The sequence below is a fragment of the Amphiprion ocellaris genome, chromosome 15 (genome assembly GCF_022539595.1).
Source record: "Amphiprion ocellaris isolate individual 3 ecotype Okinawa chromosome 15, ASM2253959v1, whole genome shotgun sequence".
Taxonomy (NCBI): domain Eukaryota; kingdom Metazoa; phylum Chordata; class Actinopteri; family Pomacentridae; genus Amphiprion; species Amphiprion ocellaris.
In genome coordinates this window covers 27,994,594-28,022,590 of record NC_072780.1, presented here as the reverse complement: position 1 = coordinate 28,022,590, position 27,997 = coordinate 27,994,594, and the positions used below count along the sequence as shown (strand labels likewise).

At 39.0% G+C, this 27,997-nt stretch overlaps 3 protein-coding genes across 5 annotated transcripts in view; all 3 read right to left on the bottom strand.

Moving 5' to 3' along the window:
• Positions 1-10,813, bottom strand: part of LOC111562465 (major histocompatibility complex class I-related gene protein-like) — a 73,368-nt gene extending 62,555 nt beyond the window's left edge. The window contains exons 1-4 of the mRNA XM_055017681.1: positions 10,729-10,813; positions 10,232-10,296; positions 7,411-7,674; positions 4,833-5,111 (exon numbers count right to left, since the gene is read on the bottom strand). Of these exons, the coding sequence (XP_054873656.1) occupies positions 4,833-5,111; positions 7,411-7,674; positions 10,232-10,280 (592 nt within the window). The 5' untranslated portion in view covers positions 10,281-10,296; positions 10,729-10,813. The remainder of the gene's footprint in view (positions 1-4,832; positions 5,112-7,410; positions 7,675-10,231; positions 10,297-10,728) is intronic.
• Positions 1-23,669, bottom strand: part of LOC111580525 (major histocompatibility complex class I-related gene protein-like) — a 75,847-nt gene extending 52,178 nt beyond the window's left edge. Inside the window, exon 1 of the mRNA XM_055017686.1 lies at positions 23,515-23,669. Coding sequence (XP_054873661.1) covers positions 23,515-23,569 — 55 coding nt within the window. The 5' untranslated portion in view covers positions 23,570-23,669. The remainder of the gene's footprint in view (positions 1-23,514) is intronic.
• On the bottom strand, positions 24-25,546 carry LOC111562463 (major histocompatibility complex class I-related gene protein-like). Of its 3 annotated transcripts, XM_055017677.1 has the most exons (9): positions 25,408-25,546; positions 22,275-22,550; positions 20,475-20,741; positions 18,117-18,395; positions 16,057-16,359; positions 15,855-15,962; positions 15,710-15,727; positions 15,575-15,617; positions 13,294-15,366 (listed from the first exon to the last, which is right to left on the bottom strand). In XM_055017677.1, exons 2-9 carry the CDS (start codon positions 22,528-22,530, stop codon positions 15,339-15,341), a joined length of 1,302 nt encoding a protein of 433 aa, XP_054873652.1. In that variant the 5' UTR covers positions 22,531-22,550; positions 25,408-25,546; the 3' UTR covers positions 13,294-15,338. The 3 variants fall into 3 exon arrangements, with proteins under 3 accessions (XP_054873653.1, XP_054873654.1, XP_054873652.1); XM_055017678.1 differs by lacking the exons at positions 13,294-15,366; positions 15,575-15,617; positions 15,710-15,727 and adding an exon at positions 24-3,113; XM_055017679.1 differs by lacking the exons at positions 13,294-15,366; positions 15,575-15,617; positions 15,710-15,727; positions 15,855-15,962; positions 16,057-16,359 and adding exons at positions 24-3,113; positions 3,215-3,322; positions 3,415-3,717.
• Positions 25,547-27,997: the final 2,451 nt, after the last annotated feature.

Sequence of the window (27,997 nt, the reverse complement as noted above, 5' to 3'; positions counted from 1 at the left end):
ATCAAAGAGCTGGACATCAGAAATCAAAAATAAAAGTCTTTATTAAGCAAATCAAAGGAAATGAACAAGTGATCCATCTGTGTGGAAACAAATCCAACTCAGGAAGCAGATAAAAGGCAAAAACCAGAAACAACCAACATCTAAACACTTAATATGCAGGTAAACATTGTGAAAAACAATAGGCTAAAGTTGTACAAAAGGAGTTAACTAAAGCAGAAAACACAAGGAAACTAATTTGTATACAAGGAACCTATATTGAATAGAATAGAGTATCATTTATTTGTCCCAGCAGCAAAGTGACGGTAAGAAAAACCAAGAAAATAACTATAAATTAAAGACAAAAGATATATACACTGTACATACAACATATAAATATGAAAAACTAAAGAACACAAGAATACTAACAACACAAATTTAAGAATATAGACACAAATGAATTGCACTTGGGTGTATTTGCACATAACGATGTTTGCAACTGTGGTCTGTTGGGAGCAGTGCTGATTATAAAGCCTGATACCAGCAGGAAGGAAGGAAGGACCTGTGGACCCGTGACCTTCACATACCTGGAGTGAAGCAGTCTGTCACCAACAGAGCTGTCCAATGCCCTCAGAGTGAAAAACGCGTGTTGAGAAACATGGAGGTATGAGATCCCAGAATCAGCCACAAGGGGGAGACTCTGGCAGAATAACAGCTAAATAAGGGAACATTGTGATATTATAACCTGTGATTTATAATTGATTTATGCTATAACCTAATAAGTGTGTTAAAGCTAACACAAATACCTATTTTTATAATCTTTGTTTAAGAAGTAACTAAGTCAGAACAGCAGCTCACTGTGAAAAGTGATGTTTTGGTTACCAGGGAAACTGATGTTTTTGATAGATATGACGAATATGAGGAACTAATGCTTTTAAGAGTTTTGATTACTGTTAAACTAAGAGGTTTTTAACTTAGTAATGAAGTGAGAAGTCAAGAGCTAAGGTGAACTGGGGTCAAGTGTTCACAGTAAAGGTTATTAAGCTCAAAATAGACGTCAAGGATTTTTGTGAGTCTGACATCTGTTTCCTGACCGGAGGCCTGCTCTGAGCTGCAGGTGGAACAAATACATTAATAGAGAAGTGAGACTGAGTGGAAGGTCCAAACAGTCCAAGGTTTTGGTTCCTCCAGAGCACGCAGAGACCATGAGGTCAGTGGATGGGAGCAGTGCACGAGTAAGGAGGGGGATGGATGCTGTCATCACGTATGTTAATTAAGGGTGCAGTCATTGCATATGCAACAGGTTCAGTTGTTGTATAAATTGCACTGGATCGAGACACGAGTTGGGAGTCGTTGCGAGGTGGTCACTCGTTGCAAGCCAGGGTAGAAATGCTCTGAGCAAAGGGGATTTTACCACGTAACTCGGACGGGGGATTCAACATGATCTGCAAAGGAATAACTGTTCTATTGGAATTATGGACTGAAGGAGTGCTCTTTCTGCACTGTTTGAGGATTACGAAAGACTGTGATCTAAAAATAACGCTGACTGAAGGAACATTACTGAACTCTACTATTTCCAAAGGATTAACACCAGAATGGATTAACAAAGTTTTAACTGGCCCAAACAACAAAAGTGGATACAAGCAGATCTAAATCTGGACTGAACTCTCTCTCCACCTCCTCCCTGGAGCAGAGCCCCAGCGGGGCGTCGGTCTTCAGGTGAGCAGCCGGTTCTGATCACACCGTCTGCTCTCCCCCTCCAAATTACATAGTTTGGGTGATTATTGCTCTTCTTAGATAAAGGCATAGTTCCAGTTAGGAGTCATATTAGAGGATTGTTATAAGAATTAATGTTTAATTGGTTGTCTGATGATTTATGGGCTATTGCTATTTCCCTGCTGAAATTTTATAATAAAGCATTTATCCTGCAATTAAAGTTAACAGATTGGAAATTCTATTTATTTTTATCATGATGATGAATTAACCACATATATCTTCTCAGTTTGTAAAAAGTCAGGTTACTGTGTGCATTACATCTAAAACTGGTTCTGTCAGGTTACCTAGTCGTTGGGGCCGAGGGTGGCCTTTTTTAAACTTATCCTTGGGGTTATCCATTCCTTAACCTCTAAATTTAAACCTAGCAACTTACCAAGTGCAGAATCCGATGAGAGAAAAGCTGCCGTTAACAGACGTGACTGGTAATTAATTTGACCATTCGAAAGTGGCTACTCAGTTGAGTTAGTTATCAGAGGAAGCAGGATAGGCGTCTGGATGGAGGCAGTTAGAAGCTAGGCCAATTTTCTCACTTACCAGCTTAAACGTTCCTCAGATCCCATCTGGGTTGTATCATATGGGCTACGGGAACCGGACCCGTTAGATGGAGAGCTGGTCCAGTAATTCTCTGATAGTTAATTAATTTATTTGATTGATTTAGGAGGTTACTGGCCTTAGGATTCCACACGTGTAAAACATGAAGACACAATCAGAGCAAACTTGGGAATGGCTGGAAAGCTTGACAACAAGAAGTAGAAAGATAATCTGCTGAAGAGTGATCAGAGAACTGGTGTGTTTCTACTGTGGAAGGAGGTTCATGGATCAGCTTCAGGTGTTTGATATTAGAGGCAGAGCAGGTGAGAAGGCAGCAGTCAGAGGGATGAAACACCCACAGCAGAAAACTGAGCAGGAGACATAAAGGAGAAAGAAAAAGACACAAAAATACCACAAATACAACAGCAGCTGCTATGATACCAATGTGTGTTTGGACAGTGAAGGCAAAGAAATACACATAGTTTATAATCTGTAAAACATATTTCATAGATATTTATACTTGAGCAGAAGAATCAGTCTATTATAGACATACATTATGTGTTCAAACTATGAGAATAATCATATAAAATTGTTGTCTTTAAACTTGTGTCTGTGGTTAGACTCAGAACCAATCAGATGGTTTTGCATGATGGAAAAAAAACTAAATATTTAAATTGTCTATATTTTGTGCACAATACTGGACAGAAAATTAAACTGGAAAAACAAAAAAACAAACAAAAAAAAGCTTGAGTTCGAAACCCAATAGACAAGGCTGTAAAGATCAGTCTACAGTAAATATCAGAAAATCTTTCTGTTAGCAGGTCTGAACCCTGAAATAAAGATGAGAAATGACATGTAGTTAAAATGATGGATGGACAGATTTCTGCTTTGAATGTGAAGGCAGGACAGCTGCTCTTGTGTTATTGTGTACCGTTAGTCTTCTTCCTCCAGATGAAGAGTCCAGTGATGCAGAGCCACAGCAGCAGCAGACCTACAACTACTCCAATGACAGCACCAGCAGGAAACCCTGATGGAGAACCTGGAACCAAAACACATCCCTCAGATTTCATCTCTACTGCAGAACAGATAAATATGTTTCATTTCCAGACTCCACTGTTCTGACTGACTTACCCCAGTTAGTCCTGATCACTGATTTGTCCAGTTTGGTGATGAGGTCATCTTTGACACCAGACATCTGAAACACACAGTCGTACTTCTTCCAGTCTTCAGGAGCGATTGATGAGATGTTCAGGTCAACACTCATCTGGAAGGTTCCATCATGGTTGGGGAGGATCTCTCCTTTGTCCACGTCCTCATGAAGCTCCTCTCCATCTTTCCTCCAGAAAAAGTCGGCTCTGTCAGGGTAGAAACCTGTAGCGTGGCAGGTGACCTGAGAGGAGGGAGTCTTCTGGAGGAGAGACACTGAAGGAAGATCTGGAGAGAGAAACTGATGAGTCTTAACTGAACGTGACAGATCTGAGGGTTCTACTAGGAAGTGAGATTAATGGGTTAGCTGGTACACTACCAGTCAAAAGTTTGGACAAACCTTCTCATTTAATGTTTTTTCTTTATTTTCATGACTATTTATATTGTAGATTCTCACTGAAGGCATCAAAACTATGAATGAACACATATGGAATTATGTAGTAAACAAAAAGTATGAAATAAATCAAAACATGTTTTATATTTTAGATTCTTCAAAATAGCCACCCTTTGCTTTGATTACTGCTTTGCACACTTGGCATTCTCTGGATGAGCTTCACAAGGTAGTCACCTGAAATGGTTTTCACTTCACAGGTGTGCCTTGTCAAGGTTCAAGCATTGTCAAAATCACACCCAGATGTTTTGAGGAGGGTGGATTACAGATTCCCAGAGGGCCGAGAGTACTGATGCAGTCACCTAATTGATCTGGACGGCTAAAAAGAACAATCTCTGTTTTGGTTTCATTGAGAGAAATAAAATTAATGTCCAGCCATGACTTTAGATCCTCAAGGCAGTTAAGTAATAGCTGCGATGAACCTGTAGTTTTGGGACTAATTGGTATATAAATCTGGACATCATCCAAATATGTAACTTGTCTTAGCAGCTGCTTAACTAGGTGAAGTGTTTCCTGCGTCTTTTGTTTTCTGTAGCTACTGAGAAATGACTATTGTTGCTAATGTGTGCTTTGAGGCACTCGTTTACTTATTTTTGTTAGTCACATGGGTGTTGCTATCATGTCTTTAAGTTTGGTTGCAGAGTTTAGTTTAGTTGTTGTCTTATAGTATTTTGTTTTAGCTAGTTCTTATTACTCTGTTTTAATTGGTTCTTTGAGTTAGCAGCACCTGTCAGCCCTGTTTACTTTACCACCTTTTCTTCTGTTAATTATATCACTAAGCAATAAATTGCTTTGCCTCACTAATACAGTAACCTGCTTTTTGATTACACGTATTGACCCTAGACAGCTGGATCACAACTTCATCTATGCACTGTTTTATTTTCATTGGATGCTTCTGTGGATAGAAACATGGAGTACAGAACTGTGTGTATCTCAGGTTGTGTAATTCTACCTGTTCTCTGCAGAAAACTCCTGGCGTACTGCACATACTTCTTCAGCCAGTCAGGGTACAGGTGGATGAAGTAGTATTGATTCCTATGTAGTCTAGCTTTGTCTGTGTCCCATCTCAGTTTGGTGATGAACGCCTGTGGTTTTGGAGTGATCCATGTCAGCATCTGCAGGTCCAGCGCTATGAAGTCTTCACCATCGTATCCATATTGATTAAAACCCCTGATTTCTCCAGTTTCATCATCCCATTCACAGCCACTCATTCTCTGTAGGATGTGGACACCTGGGACACAGAGAGAGAGATTTTATTGGTTTACTGTTGAGGCTGACTGACATGGACACAAATATCATCTTAATAATCTTCTGACTGATAGACAACCAACTACAACCAGTACTGCTCTCAGGTAATTGCACACTGAAAAACTGTCATACTTCATTTGGTGCATTATCAACACAATAACAGCTGTGAATTATTAAGATTTTGTATATTGAAAAACTCTGTGCTGTATCACTTTCTGCATGTAAAAGAATCTGTGCATTATCAGTATCTTTCCATTCATGGACAAATCTGTAAAATCTAAATAAAGTCTGTGCAATATTACAGTATTACAATGATAAAATGTGCAATACTTTTCTATCAATGTTTTTTCTCTCCAAAGATTCTGTACAATGCCATTGATATGTGCAATATAGTTACGTACATATCTAGAGTAATAAATCAGTTTTTTATTTTTCTGTTCACATTGGTTACATGTTTGCATTATCCACTTTGCTGCTGTAACAATGCAAATTTCCCCTCAGTGGGGTTAATAAAATGTTATCGTTCTGCATTGTTATCACAATATACTTTACATTTAATACTATCAGGCAGGAAACACCTTTAGTGTGTCTGTTAGACCTCAGAGATACATAGTTGTTGTGAGTAATACTGAATGTAAAACTGGATTGTGTGTTATTGAGAAAACTCTGCAGTGAATCTTTAATTCAAGGGGAATTTGCAGTTTAAGATTGATTGTTGGTTGCTGACCAAACAGGTTATTCTGCAATATTAGCGAGCATATTTACATGTATACGCCTCGTAATAGTAACCCATAAAAATATACAGTAGACTGCATTTGCACATCCATCTTAATGTACAAATGCAATGATCTCTCTTTGCCACAATGTTCCCATTTTGTGAGGATTTCGTTCATTTTTATGTTTTAAAAATGCATATGTTTGTGTTTTTCCCTGTTTTGACTCTGTGTGTGTCAGCTGTATAGTCTTGTTCTGTGGCCTAACAGGATGATTGTGTAGATGAACAATGACCAGCATGTACAACAGATGCATTTATCATATATTAAACGTTCTGGACAATTATTAGCCCCACTGCTTTACCACAGACACACTGATTACTGACACAGAGGATGTTCACCTACTGCACCTATTATTGGACCAATGAAAGCAACTCACAGACAATCATTATCCTAAAATTGTGGATGGATCAAAGTGAGACAGAAGCATAGAATGATGAGAAACTAAGAATGAATTCCTAACAGTAAATATTGTCACTTTACCACTGACACCTATTGAAGAATGCAGGGATGTAATGAGGAGGCTGCAACCAACCATACAGAATATGGGATGGATGGTTCTAGACAGGCAGAGCTGCACAATGACTGGGTTGAACACATAGGGAAGGAGTCTATAAAATTAGGGCACCAACATACTTTTAGTAGTGAACAGACAAAGCAAAGCAGAGCTGCTTGAATTTAAATTTAACTGTCACAGCTGCCATGAAGGAGAAAAGCCTGGATTGAAAGCAGACCTCCTCAAATTCAGGACCACAAGGTTTTCTTAGATGATAGCAGATGAAAATGGACACAAACGTGCAGCCAAACTAAGACACTTCAGGAATTCTCAAGAGAATGGAAATAAATCTAATGTAATCCATAATTTAACACAATCTAAGTTGTCTCTTAGGTGACTTTGGCAGGATTAGAAAATGTGCAGACAACACTTACAGGTAATGTTACCTTCAGAGACAACAGACAAATGACAAATATAACAAGATCTAAGAGTACAACTGATGTGGAACAGAAAGGGGCATCAGACTGAAGTACAATGAGGAACTTTAAACTGAGAACACATCTGATGTGCAGCTCTCAATCTTACAAGAATTTGTCTAAATCAAAGGCAACAGAGAGAAGCCATTACTGGACTTCAGGCAGTTCCATCAAGATGCCGTAATGTCCAGGAAACTCTCATATGAAGTGTCAGTAAATACAGATATTGTGAGAAACTGGCTGTCCAGGATTTAATGCTTGCAGGAGAACTCTATGGGGAATATTCAAATTATGTGTCTACAATTAAAGTTTTAGTAGAAAATCTAATTTATCAGTAAATCATTTCATAAAGATACCAGCTGTTCTGCCTGCAAATGTTTTAGTTGGGCAGATTTTAGCTTCACAAACATAGTAGCAGTAGCTGCAAGTCATTTAGCCTTGTTCTAAAAAACACTGAAGAAGGGCTGATATTTAGTGCAGCATCTTCCATCAGAGGGACAAAACATTTCAGCAGTGAAAACATTTTAAAAATCTTACCTCCGCTTTGATTGAAGCGTTTCATCAAACTGTCAATGGTGGCTTTGAAGAAGTGTTGGCTTTCATAGCATTCATTAATGTAATAATCCAGGTGTTCTGGGTTGTCTTTCATGAACTTTCTCCAGTCCTGTTTGGTTTCAGCCGTTTTGATGTTGCTGTCACAGTAACCCACCTGAAAATCATCAACCAGTGCAGAACCCATAAACTGTGGGAAGTCTGGGACTCCAGAAGTTGCCGTGAGGAAATACAGCAAGGAGTGTTTCACTGTAGGGAAAAGAAGACTTTTAGTGTTTGAATTTTATTGTCTCTTTATTTGTATATTTTAAAATCTATTAAATCACAACAGACTAGAAAAAAAAATGGGATATTTTAAAGACCCATTCCTCTTATCGTATGTGTGTACAACAAAGATGTGCTCATGTGGAATGACATTAAATAGAATGTAATAAAAACCAATTATCCTCTTCTACTCTTTTTCTGATGGCCTGTGTCAGATGTTCAACTTATTAAAACACCAGATAATCTGTCCAGATGTAAAATTGAGCATTTCATTTTTACCATCATGCACGGGTACTTCAGCAAGTACTCGGCCTCAGTCAAAAACAAGGGGCATAACTCCCATTTTCAGGGTCTATTTGTTTACTACAAAACCTTACATCACTGTCCACAAAAACAGATGCTTTAAGCAACCAGACAGAGAGGAAGGGCTTCAAGCTGTCTGCTGTAGCTTCAGGAAAATGAGCCTGTCCACACAGTACAGATGGTAGAAACAGCCAAATGTAACTTTAAACTGTTGGTCCATGAACCTTATTCACCAACCTGCATTGAGGAGGGGAGGAGGGGAGGGTGTCAGAGAATCCAGGCACAGAAACGGGGAGAGAGGAGGAAAATAAACATAAAATAAACAAAAGTTACAACACAAAAGGGGAAACTGGATTGAGGGGGAAAACTAAATGAGACCTAATACAAAATATCCTAAACTACAAAACCGAAACAAAACCAACTACACTCTACATAGGAATACAAAGAAAGCCCTAAAGTGAATCACTAAACTAAATCAACAAATGGTGTACTTATAAACCCACGGGGAACAAAACTAAAGGGGCAAAGTAAGCAGACATGCAGTATCTGGGAGCTGGTGGGGAAAAAAGACAGACAGCAGACTGAGGACAGGGAGGGAACCAGCAGGTATCCAGGGACTGAGGAAGACAAGAACTCAGGTGGGGTTATGGCAGACTGGAGGCAAGCTGGGAGTCCATGAGGGGAGCCATGAGAGTCTATGGTCCAGCAGGGAATGAGTGACTGAACTGTGCTTATATAGGAGGAGGTGTGATTGTGAACAGGTGAGTTGGGTGAGCTGATTGCTGCAGCTGAATCTCATAAGTGAAATCAACAGAGTGCAGGCAGGTGAGTGAGAGACAAGTGAGGCAGGCAGAAAGACACAGAGACCAACAGATGCAGACAGAGGGAGCCAGAGGGCCAAGAAAAGGAGAGAGAGAAAACATGGGAAGAGTGAGGGAGAGATAGAGGGGAGAGAGAGAAAGAGACAAGGAAGAGACAGAGACAGGAAGAAAGGAGAAAGGAGGGAGAAGGAAGGAGAGGAAGAACAGGGTCTGGAACAGGGATCATAGCAACCTGCACCATCTGACTTCTATCTGTTTCCTACACAGAAATCTTGCATGGTTATTATTTTCAGAGTAATAATGAAGTCATGACTGCTTTTGAGCATCTGAAGGTTCAGGATGTGACCTTCCTCTGCAAAGGGATAGTTATGCTTTAATATCGCTGAGCCAAGTGCATTTAAGGTAAAGGAGATGATGTCGTGAAAATAATGCAAGAACAATCTTTCTTCTGTGACAGTTTCTGGTGAGACAGAACTTTTTGAAGTACCGTCATTGTAGACTTTCACCTTCCAGCTCTGCCTCTTGCCAAACTGTAACCTGCACATGACACACACCTGATTTCCACGGTTCACACTCCCTCTTCATCATTACATTTTGCACACCTAATGCATATAACATATACTACACACATATTATACAAGTTAGAAAAACTACATATTGCTTTGTACTATACTCATACTACACTTACAGGCCAAATTTAACTCTTATGCTATATTATCATTTGTTTGCAATCTATTCTGTATTACTATTCTCTATGTTTTATTTTACTATTTTGGTATATTCCATTTTATATTTTCCATTTCATGTGATCGTCTATATTGCATGACTGGACTAAATGATTCTGCAGTTTCTATTTTAAAATTTCAAGACGTTTTAACAATATTATAGCAGGACATCTGAGTATTTTACTTCTCTATTTGTGTGTGGACTTATTTCTGTCCTTGTGCTGCTGTAACATGTGAAGTTTCCATCTAGTGATCAGTTAAGGCTTATTTAATTCGATTTATATGATAATACTGAAAGCTTCCTTATTGTGAGACATCACTATTCTTTAGAAAAAGGCTGACAGAAAGTATTAAACAGACCCTCATCTCTACCTCACTGACTGCATCCTCTCAGTTACTCTCAGTCATCACAGCTGCTGCAAGTACATGTCATCATTAATGCACTGATTTAAAGGCAATATGAAGATAATATCGATAATAATCATAAGTCAGGACTGAACAGATACATGTCAGGCTGAATCTGTGCTAATAATACACTTGTCAGACTTTAAAAGGGAAGTGAAACTCAAAGCATTGGGCGCTTTGCAGACAATAATAAGTGAACCAACAAATAGCAGCACCAGGAAGAAGTAACAGTTAACAGTTACTCTGAGATCAATACAATACAATAACTTTATTATTATTTTATCTTACCTGGAGATGCAACGTGACAGAAGAAGAGTAAAGCCAATAATTTCTTCATTTTCTTTCTGGAAGTCCTGAAAGTAAAGAAATTCAGTCCAATAATCAGAATCAGATACAGAAAATGGGGCGTATCCTTCACTGAAGTCACAATAATTACACAGAGTCTTCTCATCAGGAATGTAACTAGGACGGCTGATGTACTCATACAGATGTGTTTTTAACATTTATTTACTCCTCAACAACAACAAAAACTACAAAAATAAAGGACATACAAGAAACATTTCAAATACACATTGTTCAGTTATTTTAAAAGTTTCCCCTGAAAGTGTCTCTAATCAGACGGACTCAAACAAAAAGTCTCTCAAGCTGGTTTCAGTAAATAGATGAGTCCACATATACTAGCCTACAAAAGCAACAGAATAAGCCGTCTATACCAAAGCACCTCAACAAATATCACACAAATATTAACAAATATGAAACAAATCAAAGTTAGAAGTCACAGTTACCGTGTGTAAACCTCTCAGATGGAGCAGAATAGATATTTTGGCCCGTATGGTTGGATAGTGTGTCCATTAACTAGATGGTTGTAACATGAACTGCTAGGCATGTCCAAAGTCCAGTCTGGAGTGAAATTGGATCAGATTTTATTGTCTTGTTTTTGCAGTTACTGTCATAAAATGCAGCATTTATGGCCTGCCAACGCTGTCAAATAGGTACAGTTACAAGATGCAATATTTTGTGCCACCAAATAGTGTCAGCAGGACTCTGTTGCCACCTGTGACCCTGTTTGTGACCCCAGCGACTCTTTCCAGCCCATTCCTGAAATGGCAACTGTAGATTTAAAAACAAAACAAAACAAAAACAAAACAGGAAAGTTGACTGTGAGGGCTGCTACTTCCAGGACAGGTGGAAACTGCAATATTTCTTCACTGAAATGCAAAACCATTGTGTTTGCCTAATTTGCCAAGATACTGCTGCCATGTCTAAGGAATTCAATGTAAAGAGACTAGACCAGTCAAAACAAGCATATCACAAGCTATGAGTGACAGAAGGTGAAGCAACTGGAAGCTGTCTAAGCTTCACAGCAACGGTGTTTCAAATGAAAATCCCTCTAAGGAGATGCTAATGCTAAATACGGTAAACCTATTGCAGAGGGTGAGTTTATCAAAGACTGTCATGAACTTTTACCAGCAGCTGGATAAAGGCAGGTGTCCAGAGATTCTAATATTTGCAGAGAAAATGCTGCACTTGTTTAACTCCACACATTTGTGTGATCAGAACTGTTCTGAACTTCAACTAGAACCACTTGAGGAAACTGAATGACTCACCTGCATGATATTTCTCAACCACTGCCTTAAACCAGACCTGGCCTGTGTACTGCAATCCAGATCTCAGTATCATCCTTCACCTGAGTGCCAGTAAGTTACCTGTTTTGGTCATCTGAGATTAATAAATACTAATTTGTCAGTGTTTTAAAGGTGCAACATAGTTCACAGAGAATAAGTTGATTTCTGAGTCTCATCTCAAAGTTGTCAGTATCTGACAGTCTGAGTTGCCAAACCACAGCGTCGGGTTGAGACTCACAATTTACATGTTGCCTTTTTAAATTTCTTTTGTGTTGGTCAAAATGACATTTCTAAATATATGCACTTGGACTAATAACACTTTATGAATTGCAATGTTGTTGTTTTGTACCTGTAGGTGTGACATACTGGACCATTGAACAACTTCTCATTCAATGGTTTTTATTTATTTCCTACATTGTAGGTTAATACTGAAGACATCAAAACACTGAAAGAATGAATGGAATTATGTAGTAAACAAAAATGTTAAAATATTTTTCTATTTTCTGTGTCATTCCATATCAACTCAGCGAGATCATGGAGGTCACTGCTGGATCACCTCAGAATCTCTTGAAATTCTGTAAGTATGATCTTTGGCATGTCAAACTGACATCTGTCTTTTTTTTCAGCTGAAATTCCAGCATTTTCATAATTTTTCACCTAATGGAAATAACAAAACAATAAATCTCTTGCAAGTTGGAAACTGAACTGAGACACCACTTTTAGATGTTCATATCTGTTCAGAAGTTTCTGGTGAATGGAGAGATTGTAGCAAATAGTGGGGAACCAGCCTGTGCTTAGGCTCTATTTGATGCTATGATGAGAATATTATCTGAATGACATTACCAATGATTAGAAAGCTTTCATATGTTAGTAGAAATGGGAGTTACGGCCAATCAGAGTTGACACAGGTAAAAAAATAATTAATTTCCAAATGGTCAGATGGACATCTTGAATCATGGGAAGGCTGATGAAATTTGGGACAGTCAGAGATTCAAATATAATATGAAACATAGAATGATTTTGTTAAGACCTGGCTATGCCTGGGTCACTTATGTTTATTTCCATTCCCATGTGAAGAAATAAAAACATTTCATTTAAAATAAAATTTCTATAGGACAGTGCATTGCCATTCAACTTTAATGGTTCAATGAATGTCAGGCAGGATGGTTGGTCCTCATTTTCACATGATCAAATCTGGTCCTCTTTGAAAAAATATTTGGACACCCCTATGCTATGGTCTTCATCAAATAAACACTATAAATAAATAACATTTTTTAACCAAAAATTGATTTTAGAGTTGTATATTTTCTTGTACCTGTGAATATAGTGTTTTCTATGTTGTGTGACCATAAAGTGACAGCTATATGTTGTTTCTGTTCCATAGTTACATTGTGAGTAAAACTAGAAGTTATTAACATTTAGAATGAGTTGTTGAGATCAGATGTTTGAGCAAGAAAAGTTGTGGATTAGCTGTTTGAATTCACAAATAATCAGCAGCTTATCAATAATATAGATTTATAAGTTGCAGAAATGGAGAAAGTTGCAGCTCTGTTCTTATTTCTGTCCTCATGTTTCAGTCTCTGGTAACTGTGACTCTGTAGAGGCTCCATCATCTGATGCAGGTTCCTTGTTCTTCTTGCTTGTTCTTGCTCAGGACACTTGTTTATTGAAGATTGTTCTTTATTCCGTGTTCTGTTGGAGAACTTAGAATCAATCAGACTCAACTCAACTCAACTCAACTTTATTTATAAAGCGCTTTAAACAGCAGCCGCTGAAACAAAGTGCTGTACAATAAACAATGAATTAAAACATTCAAATAAATAAAACATACACATATTAAGACAGCAGCACAATAAAACAGAAGCAGAGTCTCATGCTGTGTTAAAAGCCAGTGAATAAAAATAGGTTTAAGTTTGGTTTTAAAAAACGCCAGTGAGGGAGCCTCTCTGATGTGCATAGGGAGATTATTCCACAATCTGGGAGCAGCAACAGAGAAGGCTCTATCTCCTCTGAGCTTCCGCCTAGACCTTGGAACCTCCAGAAGCAGCTGAACAGCTGATCTGAGGGTTCGTGAGGGGGCATGAGGATGAGCTCAGAGAGGTAGGGAGGGGCCAGACCATTTCAGGCTTTAAAAACAAATAAAAGAAGCTTAAAATCAACCCTAAAGCACACGGGGAGCCAATGAAGGGAAGCTAAAACAGGTGTAATGTGCTCATATTTTCGAGTGCTGGTTAAAAGACGGGCCGCAGCATTTTGAGCCAACTGGAGACGCGCTAGGGCAGACTGGCTAGCTCCAAGGTATAGCGAATTACAACAATCCAATCTGGTTGTAATAAAAGCATGGAACACCATTTCGAAGTGCTCTGGTGTTAGAAAGGGTTTCACCTTTGCTAACTGTCGCAGGTGAAAGAAGCTAGCCTTCACCACGGCACTGATTTGATGTTCAAGTTTAAAATCAGAGTCCATTTTAAAACCCAGGTTGGAAACCACTGGTTTAACATAGTGAGCCAGGGGGCCCAAGTCAACAGGGGAAGACTCACAAGGGCCACTGGGACCGAACACCATTACCTAGTTTTCTTTTCGCTAAAACGTAAAAAATTTAAAGCCATCCAGGCTTCCTGAGGATGGATCCCATAGGAAGCAGGTATCAGGAAAAAAGGAGAGGCCCTAAAATTGAACCCTGCGGGACCACAAAAGACAATAGAGCAGGGGGGGATTCAAAGATATCGAGGCTCACACTCATAGTTCTGCCAGTCAAAAAGGACCTAAACCACTGCAGTGCACTACCACTAATTCCCACCGAGTGCTGCAAATGAGATATTAAAATGTTGTGGTCCACTGTGTCAAATGCAGCAGTTAAATCCAGATGAACAAGAACCACATAATCTCCAGAGTCGTTTGCCAGGAAAACATCATTAAAAACCCGTAACAGTGCTGACTTCGTGCTATGCAGAGTCTTAAAACCAGACTGAAAAACCTCCAGTACATTGTGCTCATCTAAAAAGGACTTCAGCTGGGCATGAACAACTTTCTCTAAAATTTTGGAAAGAAAGGGCAGCTTGGAGATTGGTCTGAAGTTAGATAAAACTGTGGTGTTGAGGCCAGGTTTCTTCAGCAGTGGTTGGACTACAGCATGTTTAAAACTAGTGGGGGACCACGCCAGTGGACAGACAGCTGTTAATGACGGTTAAAACTGACTGCCCAATACATGGAAAAACCTCTTTTAAAAAATGAGGTGGGATGGAGTCATGAGGGGACCCTGATGGCTTTATGTGGCCGACAGTGTCTATCAAAAACGACAGAGTAACAGGCAAATTTATCGAGCCCAGCCGGTCAGCAGACAGAGGCAGAGGGGTCGACGGCAGGAGCTGAGATCAGAGCCCTTGTGCTCACAACTTTATCAATAAAAAACTCCTGAAACTTGATGTACAGTTCAATGGATGCTTCCTGGCAAACCGGCTTGGGAGCATTTAAAACAGAGTCAATGGTATTAAATAAAACTCGAGGGTTGTGGCGGTTTGACTCAATGACTCCAGCTAAGTGAGCCCTTTTGGCTTCCAATCAGACACCTGTCTGATAGTTTTGGATGTTGGATAAGAAACTAAACATTTAAAGTGTCCACATTTTTTGCACAATATGGAGAGAAAATAAAACTGGACTGACAAGAGTTTCCAACTTGGGTTAGTTGCAGAGGCTTAATAATTGCAAACAGAATCAAGTATGCCATAAGATAAATAAAGTTGTTGACAGAATCCCAACTTCACTGGAGTTTACTCTCCTCCCGTCTTCCCTGAGAGTCTGTCAGGACAGATTAAGAAATGAACAAGTTAAATAACTGGTCAGATGCTTAGTACAATCATTATACATTATTAAAAAATGAATACAACAATTAAAAGGAGAAAAAGGCTGGTGTTTACAGAAGAGCAAATAATATCCCAGTATACTGTTGAGTGTTTTTAGGTTCATTTATATCTGCAATGCATTGATGAAACAAGGACATACTCACTGTAATTGGCTGGAATCTGAGTTACTGTCTGCAGATTCTGAGGCTAAAAAAAACAGTCTGAGTTTAAAACCCAACAGACAAGACTGCAAAGATCAGACTGATTACAGATCTACAGAAAATATCAGAAACTCTTACTGTTAGCAGGTTTGAACCCTGAAATAAAGATGAGAGATGACTGTAGTTAAAATGATGCTTTTATATTTTATATATGTTTTTTTAATGTTAAAGATTTCTGCTTTGAATGTGGAGGCAGGACAGCTGCTCTTCTGTTACTGTGTACCGTTAGTCTTCTTCCTCCAGATGAAGAGTCCAGTGATGCAGAGCAACAGCAGCAGCAGACCTACAACTACTCCAATGACAGCACCAGCAGGAAACCCTGATGGAGAAACTGGAACCAAAACACATCCCTCAGATTTCATCTCTACTGCAGAACACAGATAAATATGTTTCATTTCCAGACTCCACTGTTCTGACTGACTTACCCCAGTTAGTCCTGATCACTGATTTGTCCAGTTTGGTGATGATGACGTCTTTGACACCAGACAGCTGAAACACACAGTCGTACTTCTTCCAGTCTTCAGGAGCGATTGATGAGATGTTCAGGTCAACACTCATCTGGAAGGTTCCATCATGGTTGGGGAGGATCTCTACTTTGTCCACGTCCTCATGAAGCTCCTCTCCATCTTTCCTCCAGAACAAGTCGGCTCTGTCGGGGTAGAAACCTGTAGCGTGGCAGGTGACCTGAGAGGAAGGAGTCTTCTGGAGGAGAGACACTGAGGGAAGACCTGGAGAGAGAAACTGATGAGTCTTAACTGAACGTGACAGATCTGAGGGTTCTACTAGGAAGTGAGATTAGTGGGTTAGCAGGTATGTTGAGCCTAAAGTCAGAGTTTTCAGTGTCATGAAGGTGGTTCTCTTTAACCTGCTAGATCTCCATGGTAACTGATGCTGTGGAGTTAACCTGGTCTGGAGCAGGTTCTGTTCAGAGTTTGTGATTTAAATTGGTTGTAATAAATGTCTCCCTTTAACTGAAGTGTTTCCTGACGGTTCTTTATGAGTGACACAGTTTCTCAGCTGAATGAAATGTTTTATCTGTAAACCTGCTGATCTATATTTTATTAAAACCATTGAAAGAAGCCATTATAGTATCACACACTGTATGCATTGGGTTGCCATGGGAACCCAACATGTATTTAGTAAGTGATGCAGAAATTGTATAAATATGTTTTTATGTTTGGTTCTGCTGCTACAGTGGCTGATAGAACACAGATTAGAAAAGTCATGGGTTTAGTCTCATTTACTACAGAGAATATTTCATCAATAACATTAATTTCACTTTGATTTGGCCAAAAATTACAATGACATCCTGCATTATTGGACAGTGTCAGACCTAAATACACTTCAATACAATACCATATTTACATATATGAAATCTAAAGTTTTACTGTGCTAATGTGCAGCTGCCAGTTATCAATAATCAGATGCTTTGATCTGTAAAATTAATATATGAACACATTTAACAGTATTCTACCAGCATTCCTGTTTTGCTTCATTTGGAGTAGCAGTGCTTTTTACCGTCACATATTTTTATATTCCTCACTGTGATTTCCTGCATTATGGGACAGAGTCAGACCTGAATGCACTTCAATACAATATCATGTTTACATATGATGTCTGAAGTTTAACTGCTCTAATGTGCAGCTGTCAGTTATCAATCATCATCTGCACTGATCAGTAAAATAAATTCATTACGCACGTTGTGTGTCTGTTACAGCCCCTGGTGACCGTATGCTTTATTGATGTGGTGGATCCTTTGTGGTCTCTGTGTGAGGAGATGGTTTATGCTGACTTTCCATTACACCTGGCTGAGGAGCTCCAGAGCCACCTGTCTCCAATCAGGGATGACTGGCCTGGAGCTCCAGAGCTGCTCTGAAGCTCATTCATCTTCCCGCCTACTGCCATACCTGATTGGACCACCACCCAGCTCCCTCCACCTTCATCCAATCCAACTGCAGCAATCACCACATCTAGGGTTTAAATCTGCAGCCCATCTCACAGTCCAGGTGACTGTGATTTAACATGAACAGCTCGACTCAGTGCCTCTCATGTTTTGTGCGCTCTGTAGCTATTGAGAAATGACTACTTGTAGCTAATATGTGCTCTGAAGCACTCGATTAGTTACTGTTGTTAGTCACATGCGTGTTGCTATCGTGTCTTCAAGTTTGGTTGCAGAGTTTACTTTAGTTGTTGTTTAGTATAGATTTTGTTTTAACTAGTTTTTATAACTTGGTTTTAATTGGTTGGAGTTTGCAGCACCCATCAGCCGTTTTCTTTGTTTTATCACCTTTTCTTTTGTTATTTATATCACTTTGCAATAAATTAATTTACCTTTCTAATCAACAGTTTCTTTGTTACACCTAGTTGACCCTAGACCGCTGAATCGTAACTTCGTCTATGCATTGTTTTATTTTCACTGGATGCTCCTGTGGATAGAAACAGATGGAGAACAGAACTGTGTGTATCTCAGGTTGTGTAATTCTACCTGTTCTCTTCAGAAAACTCCTTGAGTAGTTCACATACTTCTTCAGCCAGTCAGAGTACACGTGGATGTAGTAGTACTTATTGTACTCCAGTCTAGCTGTCTCTGTGTCCCATTTCAGTTTGGTGATGAACGCCAGGGGATTTGGAGCGACCCATGTCAGCGTCTTCAGGTCCAGCGCTATGAAGTCTTCACCATTAAATCCATATTGCTGAAAACCCTTGATGTCTCCATTTTCTTCGTCCCATTCACAGCCACTTATTTGCTGTAGGATGTGAGCACCTGAGACACAGAGAGGGAGATTTTATTGGTTTACTGTTAAGGCTGGCTGACATGGACACAAACATCATCTTAATAATCTTCTGACTGATAGACAACCAGCACTGCTCTCAGGAGACTGGACACTGAAACACTGCCATACTTCATTTGGTTCATTATCAACACATTAATAGCTGTGGATTAATCAAATTTTGTACATTTAAAAACTATAAAAACTATATCAGTTTTTCAACATCTAATAGAATGTCAGTATTTTCCACTTATGGACATATCATCAGATCATTATAATTAAATCTGTGCAATATTAATACTGTTCTATCAGTGTTTTTTCTCTTGAAAGATTCTGTGCAATAACATTGATATGTGCAACATTGTTATTTTCACATCCACAGTAATCTGGACAATCTGAGCTAGTACTTATGTATATTTTTTGCTTTTTTTTCTCTACTGACATTAGTTACATGTTTGCATTATCCACTTTGCTGCTGTAACAATGCAAACTTCCCCTCTGTGGGGTTAACAAAGGGTTATTGGTCTGCATTGTTTTTATAATATAATATATATTTAACATTATCAGACAGGAAACTCCTTTAATATGGCTGTCAGAGATACACACTGTGTTTTAATGAGTAACTCTGAATGTGAAACTGAATCATGTGTTAATGAGAAAACACAGTGAATCTTTAATTTAAGGGGAATTTGCAGTTTAGCATTAATTGTTGGTTGCTGAGCAAACAGGTTATTCTGCAATATTAGCAAGCATATTTACATTTATACGCCCCATAACAACAACACATAGAAATATACACATTCAGAAAATGTGGTCAATTAAGTGACAGTCTGGTTCCTTCATCAGAAAAGACCCACTAATGACCAAACAGACAGACAGAGTGACTCCTTAGAACTGATGTCACCACGACGGGCTTGATTCAGTGTCAACAGTGTGGAACAGACTTTAGTTCTCTGTTAACTTGTTCAGATGGTAACACAACTCATTTAAATGGTGAAAGAGGTTTGTTGTGTTTCCTGTCTTTGAGGGCAAAGATCTCCTGATATCTTGCAACAGATGTCACTCTGCTGTTTATCCACCTTGATGTACAAATGCAGTGATCTCTCTCTGTGTCCCCATTTTGTGAGGATTTCACCCATTTTTATGTTTTAACAATGCATGTGTTTGTGTTTTTCCTGTTTTAACCCTGTGTGTGTCAGCTGTATAGCCTTGTTCTGTGGCCTAACAGGGTGACTGTGCAGATGAAGGAAGACTAACATCTATGACAGATGCATTTATCCTAAATTACATTTTCTGGAAAATTATTAGCCCCACTGCTTTACCACAGACACACTGATTACTGACACAGAGGATGTTCACCTACTGCACCTGTTATTGGACCAATGAAAGCAACTCACAGACAATCATCATCCTAAAATTGTGGATGGATCAAAGTGAGACAGAAGCATAGAATGATGAGAAACTGAGAGTGAATTCCTAACAGTAAATATTGTCACTTTACCACTGACACCTATTGAAGCATGCAGGGATGTAATGAGGAAGCTGCAACCAACCATACAGAATATGGGATGGATGGTTCTAGACAGGCAGAGCTGCACAATGACTGGGTTTAACACATTGGGAAGGAGCCCATAAAATTATCAAATCAAAAATCAAAGGCAACAGAGAGAAGTCATTACTGGACTTCAGGCAGTTCCATCAAGATGCTGTAATGTCCATGAAACTCTCATATGAAGTGTCAGTAAATACAGATATTGAGAGAAACTGGCTGTCCAGGATTTAATGATTGCAGGAGAACTCTATGGGGAATATTCAAATTATGTGTCTACAAGGAAAATTGTAGTAGAAAACTTCATTCATCAGTGAATAATTTCATAAAGACACCAGCTGTTCTGCCTGCAGATGTTTTCAGTTGGGCAGTTTTTAGCTTCACAAAAGTAGTAGAAATGGCTGCAAGTCATTTAGCCTTGTCCTAAAAAACACTGAAGAAGGACTGATATTTAGTGCAGCATCTTCCAACAGAGGGACAATGCATTTCAGCAGTGAAAACATATTTTTAAAAAATATCTTACCTTCGGTTTGGTTTAAGCGTTTCATCAAGCTGTCAATGGTGGCTTTGAAGAAGTGCTGGTGTTCGATGCATTTGTTAACGTACCACTCCAGGTGTTGTGGGTCATCCTTCATCAACTTTCTCATCCAATCCACTTTGGGTTCAGCCGTCCTGATGTTGCTGTCAAAATAACCCACCTGAACTTCATCAACCAGTGCAGAACCCATATACTCTGGGAAGTCTGGGACTCCAGAAGATGTAGTGAGGGAAAACATCAAGGAGTGTTTCACTGGAGGGAAAAGAAAGTTTTCAGTTTTTGAATTTACTTAACTGACTCACTCTGAGTTTTTATTGGAACCATATTATCCTAACAGAGGCCTTCACTCTCAGCCTGCTGGAAAAAGAAAGTTATCAGTTTTTGAATTTACTTAACTGACTCACTCTAAGTTTTTATCAGAACCATGTTATCCTAACAGAGGCCTTCACTCTCAGACTGCTGGTTTACTTGTGGTTCCCAGAGTTTCCAGAAGCTGAATGGGTGGAGAGCCTTCAGTTATCAGCTCCTCTTTTGTGAAATCAACTCCCATTTTGGGTTCAGGAGGCAGACACTCTCTCTACTTTTAAGATGAGGCTTGAAACTTTCCTGTTTGATCAAGCTTTTAGTTAGGGCTGCTCAGGATCACCTGAACTGTGCCTTAGTTATGCTGCTATAGATTGACAGTTTTGTCACAAGGACATTTTTGTTATTATGGTCCTGAATCTTTATAAAAATATGAGACTGCACAAAAAATTATAATGCATCAAAATCAATGCTGGGGCTAAAAACTGACACATCCCAGACTGTGATAATAAAGAAAAATATTCACTTAACATTTATTATATGAAGAAAATACTGTTTTGTTTCTCTTCAAAAACAGCCTGATGTAAAGAGAAACTGACATTTCAAGGTTACTAATCTTAATAAATCAATCTTTGTAAGTCGTGATGAGAACTGATGTTGTTTTAAACGAGTAAGTGAAAGCAGAACTTTTTTTCATATTTTTATAACAGAATGACACGAACATTTATTTTAGTCTAGGCATTAGTTTATCTGCTACTGACAGTAGTGAGAACTTGCAGACGATCACAACAAAAAGTGGCTGATAACACAAAATAACGTTTGTTAAATAACGGATCCCAGTGCAGGAAATGACTTCAGAATCCAACAAGCTCTTAAAATCTGCTAAACTGCTAAACAGCATTGTGACTCCACTCAGTAACTCTGGGAACTTTGTCAGCATCACAATAGAATTAGTGGTTTCTGGAGTTTAATACAGTTTTAGGAGTTTTTTTAGTTGAAAAAGTGAAACTATGACAAACGGTTTTCTGTTAGTGCCATTAGAGACAGTTTTAAAAACAGAAATCAGATCTTACCTGGAAATGCCATCCGGCAAAGTAGCATAAAAACGATAACAAACTTAATCATCTTGTTTTAGTCTGAACCGACAGCTGACTGCTGAGCTTCCGTGTGTCGATAGTGCGCTGTGCACTTTAGGGGGGAGTTCCCTCTGAACCCACAGTGATCTGGGCTTAAAATTGAAAGTTTAAGCCTATTTTTGTGATGAAACGATTCTCCGAACTGCTTGTTATTGTAATCTGAAACAAGATATTCCTTCTTCATATGTAATATTTTCCCCAGAATTAAACACTGGATGATGCACACCCCCCTCTGACCAGGCAACATGGTTCATTCCATCACACGTAGGAGCCTCCACCAAATATCATTAAACATTTTCATGTCCCAGTATTACATTTGTGTGTATCTCAGGTTGTGTAATTCTACCTGTTCTCTGCAGAAAACTCCTCGCGTACTGCACATACTTCTTCAGCCAGTCAGGGTACAAGTGGATGAAGTATTTATTGCCATCTAGTCTCGCTTTGTCTGTGTCCCATCTCAGTTTGGTGATGAACCCCTGTGGTTTTGGAGCGATCCATGTCAGCGTCTGCAGGTCCAGTGCTATGAAGTCTTCACCATCGTATCCATATTGATGAAAACCTCTGGATTCCCCAGTTTCATCATCCCATTCACAGCCACTCATTTGCTGTAGGATGTGGACATCTGTGACACAGAGAGAGATTTTATTGGTTTACTGTTAATTTACTTGTGGTTCCCAGAGTTTCCAGAAGCTGAATGGGAGGGAGAGCCTTCAGTTATCAGCTCCTCTTTTGTGAAATCAACTCCCAGTTTGGGTTCATGAGGCAGACACCCTCTCTACTTTTAAGATGAGGCTTGAAACTTTCCTGTTTGATCAAGCTTTTAGTTAGGGCTGCTCAGGATCACCTGAACTGTGCCTTAGTTATGCTGCTATAGCTTGACAGTTTTGTCACAAAGACATTTTTGTTATTATGGTCCTGAATCTTTATAAAAATATGAGACTGCACAAAAAATTATAATGCATCAAAATCAATGCTGGGGCTAATAACTGACACATCCCAGACTGTGATAATAAAGAAAAATATTCACTTAGCATTTATTATATGAAGAAAATACTGTTTTGTTTCTCTTCAAAAACAGCCTGATGTAAAGAGAAACTGACATTTCAAGGTTACTAATCTTAATAAATCAATCTTTGTAAGTCGTGATGAGAACTGATGTTGTTTTCAACGAGTAAGTGAAAGTAGAACTTTTTTTTTTCATATTTTTATGACAGAATGACACTAACATTTATTTTAGTCTAGGCATTAGTTTATCTGCTACTGACAGTAGTGAGAACTTGGCAGACGATCACAACAAAAAGTGGCTGATAACACAAAATAACGTTTGTTAAATAACGGGTCACAGTGCAGGAAATGACTTCAGAATCCAACAAGCTCTTAAAATCTGCTAAACAGCTAAACAGCATCGTGACTCCACTCAGTAACTCTGGGAACTTTGTCAGCATCACAATAGAATTAGTGATTTCTGGAGTTTAATACAGTTTTAGGAGTTTTTTTTTAGTTGTATACGTGAAAGTGAAACTACGACTAACGGTTTTCTGTTAGTGCCATTAGAGACAGTTTTAAAAACAGAAATCAGATCTTACCTGGAAATGCTACGCGGTAAAATAGAGTAAAAACAACGATAACGAACTTAATCATCTTGTTATAGTTTATATCATCTGACTGTTGAGCTTCCGTGTGCGTTGTTTTAGTTTTAATCTACATCTGACTGCCGACCTTCAATGTGTGCTGTTATTCACTAATAGTGCGCTGTGCACTTTAGGGGGGAGTTCCCTCTGAACCCGCAGTGATCTGGGCTTAAAATTGAAAGTTTAAGCCTATTTTTGTGATGAAACGATTCTCCGAACTGCTTGTTATTGTAATCTGAAACAAGATATTCCTTCTTCATATGTAATATTTTCCCCAGAATTAAACACTGGATGATGCACACCCCCCTCTGGCCAGGCAACATGGTTCATTCCATCACACGTAGGAGCCTCCACCAAATATCATTAAACATTTTCATGTCCCAGTATTACATTTGTGTGTATCTCAGGTTGTGTAATTCTACCTGTTCTCTGCAGAAAACTCCTGGCGTACTGCACATACTTCTTCAGCCAGTCAGGGTACAAGTGGATGAAGTATTTATTGTCATCTAGTCTAGCTTTGTCTGTGTCCCATCTCAGTTTGGTGATGAACGCCTGTGGTTTTGGAGTGATCCATGTCAGCATCTGCAGGTCCAGCGCTATGAAGTCTTCACCATCGTATCCATATTGATTAAAACCTCTGGATTCCCCAGTTTCATCATCCCATTCACAGCCACTCATTTGCTGTAGGATGTGGACACCTGAGACACAGAGAGGGAGATTTTATTGGTTTACTGTTAAGGCTGACTGACATGGACACAAACATCACCTCAATCTTCTGACCGACAGACAACCAACTCTCATGCTTTATTTGGAACTGCTGTAATGTCCATGAAACTCTCATATGAAATGTCAGTAAATACAGATATTGTGAGAAACTGGCTGTCCAGGATTTAATGATTGCAGGACTGGGTTTGTCACATTGGGAAGGAGTCCATAAAATTAGAGCACCAACATACTTTTAGTGGTGAGCAGACAAAGCAAAGCAGAGCTACTTGAATTTAAATTCAACTGTCACAGCTGCCATGATGGAGGAAAGACCTCCTTAAATTCCAGGACCAGAAGGTTTTGTTAGCTGATAGCAGATGAAAAGGGGCACAAACCTGCAGCCAAACTAAGACACATCAGGAATTCTCAAGAGAATGGAAATAAATCAAATGTAATCCATAATTTAGCACAGTTTAGGTTAGGTGACTTTGGCAAGATTAGAAAATGTGCAGACAACACTTAGAGGTAATGTTACCTTCCGAGACAAGCAGGCAAATGACAAATATAACAAGATCTAAGAGTACAACTGATGTGGAACAGAAAGGGGCATCAGACTGAAGTACAATGAGGAACTTTAAACTGAGAACACATCTGATGTGTCTAAATCAAAAGCAACAGAGAGAAGCCATTACTGGACTTCAGGCAGTTCCATCAAGCTGCTGTAATGTCCATGAAACTCTCATATGAAGTGTCAGTAAATACAAATATTGTAAGAAACTGGCTGTCCAGGATTTAATGCTTCCAAGAGAACTCTATGGGGAATTTTCAAATTATGTGTACAAACAAAATTCTAGTAGAAAACTTAATTTATCAGTAAATGAATTCAAAAAGCCACCAGCTTTTCTGCCTGCAGATGTTTGAGTTGGGCAGATGTTAGCTTCACAAATGTAGTAGCAGTGGCTGCAAATCTTTAATACTTGTTCTAAAAATCACTGAATAAGTCTTGATATTTAGTGCAGCATCTTAAAACAGTAAGAACATGTATTTAAAAATATCTTCCCTCTGCTTTGTTTGAAGCGGTTCATCAAATTGTCAATGGTGGCTCTGAAGAAGTGCTGGTTTTCAATGCATTTGTTTACGTACCACTCCAGGTGTTGTGGGTCGTCTTTTATGAACGTTCTCATCCAGTCCTGTCTGAGTTCAGGCCTCCTGATGTTGCTGTCACAGTAACCCACCTGAACTTCATCAACTATAAGAGACCCTATAAACTCTGGGATGTCCCATCGTCCAGAAGCTGACGTGACGAAAAACATCAAGGAGTGTTTCACTGGAGGGAAAAGAAGATTTTCAGCTTTTGAATTCACGATGTTTGCTTTCTCTGAGTTTTTACCTGAATTCTCAGAGTACTTTCCTATTGCTCGGTACAGATACAGTCATTATAGTGGGTGAGTTTAATATCCATGCACACACGTGAATAAAATTCTTGGTACCCTTTGGTTAATGAAAGAAAAACCCACAATGGTCACAGAAATAATTTAAATCTGACAAAAGTAACAATAAATAAAAATTCTATGAAAATTAACCAATGAAAATCAGACATTGCTTTTGAACCGTGGGTCAACAGAATTATTTAAAAAAATAAACTCATGGAACAGACCTGGACAAAAATGATGGTACCCTTAACTTAATATTTTGTTGCACAACCTTTTGAGGCAATCACTGCAATCAAACCATTTGTGTAACTGTCAGTGAGACTTCTGCACCTCTCAGCAGGTATTCTGGTCCACTCCTCATCAGCAGACTGCTCCAGTTGTCTCAGGTTTGAAGGTTCCTTCTCCAGACGCCATGTTTCAGCTCCTTCCACAGATGTTCAATAGGATTTAGATCAGGGCTCATAGAGGCCACTTCAGAATAGTCCAATGCTTTCCTCTTAGCCATTCTTGACTGTTTTTAGTTGTGCGTTTTGGCTCATTATCCTGTTGCAAGACCCATGACCTGCGACTGAGACCAAGCTTTCTGACACTGGGCAGCACATTTCTCTCTAGAATACCTTGATAGTCATGAGATTTCATTGTACCTGCACAGATTCAAGACTTCCTGTACCAGATGCAGCAAAGCAGCCCCAGAACATAACAGAACCTCCTCAATGTTTCACAGTAGGGACAGTGTTCTTTTCTTCATATGCTTCATTTCTGCGTCTGTGAACATAGAGCTGATGTGTCTTGCCAAAAAGTTCCAGTTTTGTCTCGTCTGTCCATAGGACATTCTCCCAGAAGCTTTGTGGCTTGTCAACATGCAGTCTGGCAAATTCCAGTCTGGCTTTTTTATGATTTGTTTTCAACAATGGTGTCCTCCTTGGTCGTCTCCCATGAAGTCCACTTTGGCTCAAACAACGACGGATGGTGCGATCTGACACTGATGTACCTTGACCTTGGAGTTCACCTTTAATGTCTTTAGAGGTTGTTCTGGGCTCTTTTGTTGCCATTCGTATTATCCGTCTCTTCAGTTTGTCATCAATTTTCCTCCTGAGGCCACGACCAGGGAGGTTGACTACAGTCCCATGGATCTTAAATTTCTGAATAATATGTGCAACTGTAGTCACAGGAACATCAAGCTGCTTGGAGATGGTCTTATAGCCTTTATCTTTAACATGCTGGTCTATAATTTTCTTTCTAATCTCCTGAGACAACTCTCTCCTTGGCTTCCTCTGGTCCATGTTTAGTGTGATACACACCATGTCACCAAACAGCACAGTGACTACTGTAACCCTATAAATAGGCCGACTGACTGATTACAAGTTTGTAGACACCTGTGATGTTAATTAGAGGACACACCTTGATTGAACATGTCCCTATGGTCACATTATTTCCAGTCTTTTCTAGGGGTACCATCATTTTTGTCCAGGCCTGTTTCATGAGTTTATTTTTTAAAATAATTCTGTTGAACCATGGTTCAAAAGTAATGTCTGATTTTCATTGGTTCATTTTCATAGAATTTTTATTTCTTATTACTTTTGTCAGATTCAAATTATTTCTGTGACCATTGTGGGTTTTTCTTTCATTAACTGAGGGATACCAACAATTTTGTCCACATGTGTAGGTGATGAGAATGACAGCCTCAACTTGGCATTTAGCTCATTGTTTGACTCAGTTGTTTTTCCTCAAAACGTGAACAAACCAACTCAGTTTTAATCACACCCTTGGTCTTGTTTTGACATTTGGCATAGAAATTGAACATCTTACAGTTTTTCAACAAAACTATTTTGTCTGATAATATTTTTTGATAACATTAACCCACATTAACATTTTGTGATAACAAGAACAACACCGGATTTTTTTGCAGCACTGTAGCCAGGCTGACAAAGAGTCACAGCTGTGTGAAACCTTGTGTTCTTTTAGCCCTCAGTAGTGAAGACTTCATGACCTTCTTCACTGATCAAGTTTTGAATATTAGACAAAAAATCCTGAACATGTCTTTAGGTGTCGTGGCTCTGGAAGCTTCCATAGAACCAGATTTATACTTGGACTGCTTCTCTGCTGTAAATCTCTCAGAGTTCACGTCAACAGTAAATTCCTCTAAACCAGCAACATGTTTGTTAGACCCCATCCCACTAGATTGTTCAAGGAAGTCTTTCCTTTAATTAATATTGCAGTATTAAATATCAACTTCTTTTTACTGACAGGCTACGTACCACAGGCTTTTAAAGCTGCTAGAGTAAAGCCACTTCTTAAAA

What these genes read in the sequence shown, in the direction of transcription:
- LOC111562463 (XM_055017677.1), bottom strand. Translation starts at nt 22,530, where the DNA reads ATGAGTGGCTGTGAATGGGATGATGAAACTGGGGAATCCAGAGGTTTT. An exon ending in GAGTTTTCTGAAGAGAACAG is followed by an intron (nt 16,360 to 18,116) that starts GTAGAATTACAC and finishes TTCTCTCTCCAG; the next exon opens with GTCTTCCCTCAGTGTCTCTC. An exon ending in TCAGATTCCAGCCAATTACA is followed by an intron (nt 15,367 to 15,574) that starts GTGAGTATGTCC and finishes CTGTCCTGACAG; the next exon opens with ACTCTCAGGGAAGACGGGAG.